Source organism: Micropterus salmoides, unplaced genomic scaffold (genome assembly GCF_014851395.1).
Source record: "Micropterus salmoides isolate LMB-PRFRI ecotype aquatic unplaced genomic scaffold, ASM1485139v1 Ms_hic_scaffold_19, whole genome shotgun sequence".
In the NCBI taxonomy this organism is placed as follows: domain Eukaryota; kingdom Metazoa; phylum Chordata; class Actinopteri; order Centrarchiformes; family Centrarchidae; genus Micropterus; species Micropterus salmoides.
Window position 1 is genome coordinate 32,212,883 of NW_024041039.1, and position 7,701 is coordinate 32,220,583.

The 7,701-nt window shown below is 41.4% G+C and overlaps 1 protein-coding gene across 1 annotated transcript; it reads left to right on the forward strand.

Annotated features, from left to right (window-relative positions):
- Window positions 1-90: 90 nt before the first annotated feature.
- Window positions 91-7,599, forward strand: fam241a (family with sequence similarity 241 member A). The gene is made up of 2 exons (XM_038729103.1): window positions 91-355; window positions 5,160-7,599. Exons 1-2 carry the CDS (start codon window positions 206-208, stop codon window positions 5,454-5,456), a joined length of 447 nt encoding a protein of 148 aa, XP_038585031.1. The 5' UTR covers window positions 91-205; the 3' UTR covers window positions 5,457-7,599.
- The last annotated feature ends 102 nt before the right edge of the window (window positions 7,600-7,701 follow it).

The following is a 7,701-nucleotide window of genomic DNA, read 5'->3' on the forward strand; positions in this document are numbered from 1 at the left end:
TGGGTGCCACCCGCCATAAAACGGCGATACTACACCAGTGGGAGGCAGCAAGTCACTAACCAGTACCGAAGCTGCCGGAAAGAATGAGGAAGAAGACTTTATCGGAAGCGCGCGGCGCGTCAGGGCGGATATAGGGACTGTACTATCAATCATTTCACTGGCATGTTTTGAGTCCCTAAGTTACTGTCAGTGGACTAGCTGTAAAATGTCCGCTGTAAACCCACCTGTAAATGACCGATATATTTTTCGTCGCCGTGAATTTGAAGAGCTGCCGTCAGACAACCAGAGAGGATGGCATACTCCTCAAGCTGTCCACGGTGCGAGGCAGACCGCACTACAGCACCAGCGTCACCGGGTAAAGCCCATCTACATTAACAAGCTAGCTGTAACGTTAGCCGTTGTCAGACTTCTTGCTCACCAAGGGCCGTTCCGAAACTAGACCCTCGCCGCTGCCTCTCCGACACGGAGTAAACTCTGGTCGGAGTCACCCTCACAGCCAAATCGAGCCCGTGTAGGGTTTAAATACAGCGACAACTTTCTGACGAACTCCCCTCTCCCCCCAGCGTAAATAGGATCTGACGTTACCGCTGCTCTCACTGCTATATGTGTATCAAATGAACTACAGTGGTATTAAGATTCAGGATTGATGTGTGTGTGTTTTGCAATAATGAAACTGAAAGCATTTGTCATTCATTTTGTGTTTGTGTTCGAGTCAAATATTTCTTTAAGAACACTTTTTATGTATTTACGAAAAATAATTATATTTCATGAAAAGATTGATATTCATTGTAAAGAAAAGCCTTTATATTTGAACCTCTTTAACTTAGCCTATATTACAAATGTTACATTCACAAATACAACATTTCAATATAAATCGTGTGCTACGTTGTTAACCTGTGATTGGTGACGTGTCAGTGTAGTTAACACATGTTAAACGGCGAAGTCACACGGAACGCAAATTGAAAGAAAGGTCCCCCATCGTGCAGCAAAGGGTGTTACACATCCTTCAACAAGCCGGCATCGGTGCTGACTCGGCATCTGAGGGTTTACCAACCCACTACCACTCCGCCCTCACTGGTTATGGATGGCACTCAGTGGGACGGACCCTCCGCCACAACGCGCAAACGGAGTGGAAGCATAGACTGTATATAAAAAGAGTGGAAGTAGGTAGGGAGAAGGAGAAGCAAGCAGATTCGGGAAGCTCTGTGAGGTCCTGTGGTAGTGAAAGAGCTTGTCAGTATCACTTTACTAATGTTTAACTTAACAGCTTTTTTTTAACCCTCATAAATTCATGACCCAAAGTCGAAGATGACTGGAATATTACAAATTAACCTGAGTTCAAGTCGGGATAGAAGGTTAACATATGAGCTCGTAATTCTCTCCATGGTTAATAACAACAGTTAACTGCTGTCTGGTGCAATGCATATAACATAATACAGTAGCTTATACACAAAAGTGAAGTTTGGCTTTTCAGCTTCTCAAGCCATGTGGTATTAGGTGTGTATGCAGCGCACCAACTTTAAATGGGACTCTTTTTCACTGTAGTTTAGTTCCATGTTCTCTTCATAAGAGATAACATCATGTGACTGGGCTAGGCCTTTTCTTGAGGTCAGTAATGATTTTTCAGTTTTACAAAGTGGGAAGGTAGTCTATCTAATTACAATGAATTATGAAATTGAGTTTGATGAGTGAAATTGGAGACTTGACAGTCCTCGTTCCACCTACAGTAGTTGGGCTTGAACTAGGTAGGTAGATTTATTTTGTCACAATATAACAGGTTATTTTGAGTTTGGAGGAACTACTGTTTGGAGACCATTATGCTGGCAGTGTAATCACACTGGGAGTTAAGACCGCAAACATCAAGTATTTGTGCGTATTCATCTATTATTTTACAAGACAATTCCCTGTTTTGGTGGAATTATTGCATAATTTAACCATTTTCCTAGTTATATTAGGATTCAACATTATGTTTAGTTCAAACTGTGGAGACCTTCACATTGTAACTGAAGGCACTAGCTACTACTCCTTTTAACACTAACAATCACAAGGTTTCGAGTCGCCATCCAGACTACTCAGTCCTAGTTTATCGCCAAAGTCCCTTTTTGTGAACTGACCGATCACAGCCTGGAGTAGGCGGGACATTAAAAAGGTTGATGTGCTACAGCAAACTTTAGAAATGTTTAACTCGTTGTTCTGTATGCAGGGTTTTTATTGTTGACAAGTTAGTACTTTGTATAAACAAATGAGAGACTAACCACCATGTAGAGCATATTTTTTGCACCATAATTTAATGACTGAAAACAACCCACAACAACTCGTGTTTTGTCCAACAGGGCTCAACAAAAACTGTGGCTCGATGGACCAGTAAAAATTAACGTCTAGACAGTTGAACTCACAGACCTGATCAGGAAAAAACATTAGTATTTAAAATAAATACATTAGAAACTTAACAATCCAGATTTGTAGTTACGTGACGAGTGGTTGTCAAAGGTTATTTCCCTAATCTCAATCAAACAGCAACCTCTGGGTCTGAAAGTGAAACCATGCAGACGGAACTTAAAAACGGCATTCTATCTAACTGCCAGCAGGGGGCGAGTCCACTTGTTGCAAAAAGAAGTCCAGTTCCGTTAGAAATAATTGTAAAATGTTGCTACTTCTCAGCTGATTTATTACCTCAGTAAACACTTTCATAATAAGTTTATGGTCTCAGTCGCTAGTTTCAAGTCTTCTTCAACACAGCATGATGTTCATTGAATAAATTATGGTCCTATTTAGGGGGAAATAGATGATAATGCAGCATATGCTTTTGGGCGTGACTACCTTGTGATTGACAGGTAGCTACCATGGCGATCTGTCAATCAGTATAGAGGCGACTCCACTGCTCTGTGTACATTTTTTTTTTATTAAATGGCTGTCAGCAGGAGAGAGAGCACATCATGTTTGAGTCTGTTGAGAATGTTTTGTTTTAAAGGGGCATTATGTAGTTTCCAGCAGCCACTAGCGGTGCGGTTTTAAGATTGCTACCAGGCGTGTGCTCGTACGCGTGTCCGAAACACAACTGCTTTCATACAGAAATCCTGCAATAAACGCAGGAACACCAGCATGCAGGCAGGTGAAGTAATTTCCACCGTGGCAATATTTTGGGGCTCAACAGTGCGGTATGCTGTATTATCGCATTTTTCATCAATGAAGTAATTTGGTGCCATATAGCAAAGTAAGAGTGTCTGTATCTGTCACCTCACTGCACAGTGAGCCGCTAACAGCAGCTTTATGGTCTGAGCAAGCTAGCTGCTGCGTGCTAGTCAACAACATTGCCAAGCAAACTCCTTTTTGTAGTTTGACCGTGTCTTTTTCAAACATAGCTATATCATTACCTTTAGGGCACGTCTATTAAGTCAATTTACAACACAAAAACACACGAGCGCCGGTATGGAGCAGAATGGCTGTCCACAACTAACCACTACGCTGTAGGAACGTTAACTAAATTTCCACAGAAAGCAACATGAAAAACAGCTGCAGGCTTCCGACACACTACGCTCCTTAGTTAGTGAGATTCAAAAGAGGCTTACTCTCCAGTTTCTCTGGACTGTCCCTCAGGATCACGTTAGTCCAACATCGCTGAGTGTGCTAGCCACATTAGCCGTGCAATATGCTAACGCCAAGTTAGCTAACCTTTTAAGTAAACAGTTTACAGTATGAACATTGCGGTTGTTGCGAACTCCGCGGTTGGCTTGACCAATAGCGTGGTATTTAAATTTTGTGGTTATTGCGACAGCCCTAGACTTGATTAAATTTCCCTTTTGTATTGTCACTCATAAATTGAACCTATTCAGTGAGTTCTGGTGTTTTTATGTTCTTCTAGTTTTGCAGTATTGTCTGTGACGCCCGGTGGTAAAAGTGTTTTATCACCAACATACAACTGAGGGATGTTTTATCGAATCTGTTTCGTACTGGTGACAATAGAGATTTGTATTAGGATATTTTTACTTACCAGATAGCCCAGCTTTCTTACCGACCTCCTTCTAAGTGATCCCCTTTTCATTCAAGTCTCTGTACATGTATGATTTTTCATAGAACTCCGTGTTACAATCGGCCTCCCTCTATTTTGATTTCTTCTGATACATGTATGTCCGCGTACCTCACTTCGTCCGTTGGTGACGTCTGGACAATCTCACCGCTGATAGGCTTTAGTGTAATTTATACTTCTTTGTCGAATTGACGGCGCAGGGTAGGGGCCGACGCTGTAGCCTGACGTGCATGTCCTCAAAAATGTAACTACACATCGAGGCGACGCGGACCATTAGCTGTGTGATTGGTCGGCTAGGTAGCCTCGCAATGCCTCCGAGCCGTCAGGAAGTGTCCGTGCTTTGAAGTAACTTTTACTAGCTGCCAAAACGGCGGCTGTAACACAGTGTATCAATATATTTGAGCGTCACAACCTGAGCGAAATGACTGATCAGAATGTGATCCATTTGGTCAATAACATTTGAAAAGGCTACACCAGCTGCACATATACAATGTTACCGCCATTCACATTAGTGGAGCGCTAAACTGGAAGTTAGCCTGCTCTGTCGACAAAAGTCAACACAGTGGACGCTGTAGCGCTACTGCCGACTAGCGTTTGGGGGTGTAATTGCAGAATGACGGACACACCTACGCACAAGTATAAATGCATGGCTACGTGCGTAGCTACGCAGGAGTATAAATCAAGCATTTTACAACTCGCTCAAGTTGAAAAATTTGAAGTCAAGTGAACAAGCAAACTCGCAACAAACACATCTTCTACACCGCTCAGAGTGAATTTGCATCTTTGCAAAGGCATTGATTTAGTATGTAATCAAGCTTGCTTGACTTTGTATGTGAACACACCATGATGGTTTTAGTCATTTTTCAAGCAAAAATGCCAAATATTAGTTGGTTCCAGCTTCGGAAACGTGATACTTTTCTTTGCCATGCATGATAGTAAATAGAACATCTTGGGGATATGGACTGTTGGTCGATGGAGCACCTTGGGCTTGAAACATGGTTAATGAAAGACTGTGAACAGTGCAGGGGCAGCTCTGTTCACAGCTGATGAGCATTTTCTTGTGCAGGATGGTCTTCACTGTCACTATGAGTTAATGTGTATGTGTAACAGGTCCTGAACATTGTCTCCACAGGGTGATGCCGACGGGACCCTACCTCGACCTCCAGGTGATCCCAGCACCAGATGGCCCCACGTAGACGACCCCACCACTAGAGAGCCTCAGCTGGACGACTGTGAGCGGATGGGGACTCTCTTTGGGATGCTCAACAAGTGTCTGCGGGGGATGGGCTTCAGCCAGATGTACTTTGGGGAGAAGATAGTGGAACCAGTAGTGATTGCCTTCTTCTGGCTGCTGCTCTGGTTCCTGGGTATCCAGGCTCTGGGACTGGTGGGAACTCTGTGCATCATCATCATCTACATCCAGAAGTAATGAGAGCTCATAATCAGAGTGGAGCCTGCTGTTTTCTGTAATTAATGCTTACATGCAGGACTCTTGGCTTAGCACTTTTCTAGAAATGGTTTGTTCAGCCAGCAAAGGTCCAAAGCTGGGTCCAATCTTCAGGCTTGTCTGGAGCTTTGCCTGCCTCAGTGACAGGATTGGTGCAGTCATGCTGCCTCTGTTATTGTTTGGATCAGAAGCTACAGTCCCAGCAGTGAGGAACCAGAACTGCACATATCTGTGCATATCTGGAGTGTTTTAATTGAGACCTTTGCTAACATACTAATGTGGTGTGCAAATGTAGCATTAATATGACTCTTATAATCAATCATAAGAAACAGTGTCTGAATGTAAAGCTGACCTACTGTACAGAGGGCTGTAATGTGTCTTTTGTCATAGATACTATGGATGCACAATATATTGATGGCTGATAAAAGAGAGAATGGAGTTCTTGTTATTGGTCAAATAATGGTGGTTCAGCTGGTAATGTTGACTTTTTACCGTAGCTGTGCAAACGAACGTTTTCAAATGAAACTTTGTATGTCTGTCATCATATTTTATGACCTAATCACCCTAAAAAAAGTCAGATCATTTTATCAGATTCACACTCACAAGTGTTCCAAACATCGTTCTAAATTAACTTTATAAATTGAGAAAATGTAAAATCCACTCATGCCATAACAAGTGCTCAAACAGTGAAAGACTGGATCTCAACAGTTACTGAAACCTCCACCACATTAGCTGCCCCCAAAGCAAAAGGTGGCGCTTCATGACCAGTCTCTATAATATAATATAAGAATCAAATGCAAACATAAAGTTATAAAAAAAACTAATTCATATTAAACTGACCTTGAGAACCAAAGTATCTGTTCATATTTAGCGTCACATAAAAACAATGAAAGCATGTCTTTTACTGGTTGCAACCGGCTGTGAGAAACAGACTTGGGAGCAAATAAAAACTAAAAGTAAAATAATAATTCAAAGGGCTGAGTAGACTTACTGTCATATTTTAAAGTACAACCAGTACAAGGCTTTAGAGCTTCTCCGGAGCAGTTAGCCGTTCAGGCATCAGTTACCCCGGGCGATGTACAGTAGTTCTGAAACCCCAGGGTTAACCCTGAAGGTACCTCACTAAGTACACATTCTGCTTCCTAGTACAGGCCTCTGTTCAGAATACCGAGAGAATATCAACATCATCATACCAGACTAGATATTGTTGTGGGGTTTTGGCTACAGTGTAAAATACCTTCATTTTCTATTTCCTTAGTCTGCATAACAAGTCTTTGCCTGTCAGAGTTTTAGTTGTGTGCAATGAAACAGATGGCCTCTTTAATCATCATATCTGATTGTTGTCATACTCATAATGAAATGTTAATCTTTAAATAAGAAATACGTCCGTAATCATAAAGACCTACTGTGAATCCAAAGCTGAATGTTCACAGATGAGGTAACCCTGTCTCTTCTGAATCACCCACATCCTCTTTGTGTTAGCCATTTCCATTCACCTCCACTGCAGGAATTAGTGTGACACTAGATGGAGTGGGGTGGATGGATGATCATACCATTTTGGTAAAGGGACATAAGCGTGTGTAACAACTTTGACTTTTTGAACCAAGGCTGCTGTATGGGAGGATCTGAAGGTGAATTTTTATTTGATTTGACCTGTTCTGGCATTCTGAGTCTGGTCCTTTTTTTTATAGTGGAACATATTTTTATTCTTCTGTTGTTATTTTGATGACGGATTATTCAGATGGCAGGTGCCAGGTGAGTATAAAGGTTTTCCAGGGGAAACATCACTGATGGAATTGTACAGTATGTTGTTCACCACTGACTTACAGTAGCCATGCTGCATTTGTCCCTTGTTTTAGACACTGTAATCTGTTATTTTGAATATCAGTTATTGCTTTTATGGAGAGTTTTATGCATAACAACAACAGAAATATTGAATAAAAATGTCTATGATTGAAAGTGAGCTTGAACATGAATCAAGAGCTGAAACAACGATTAGTAATGATTACTATGATTGGAGTGCTGACCACATGATTGTAATTCTAATTTGCTGGCAAGGATCTACAGCAGCACTTACCTCACAAATGTTCTATCTATGAAATCATTAAAGCATATATTTAATTGACTGGTTAATTTCCAACAGTGTTTCATAATGTATAAAGTCAGTAAGGAATCAAGTGCTTTTGTATATTTTAATGTTCAGATGACAAACTGCCATCATTATTTT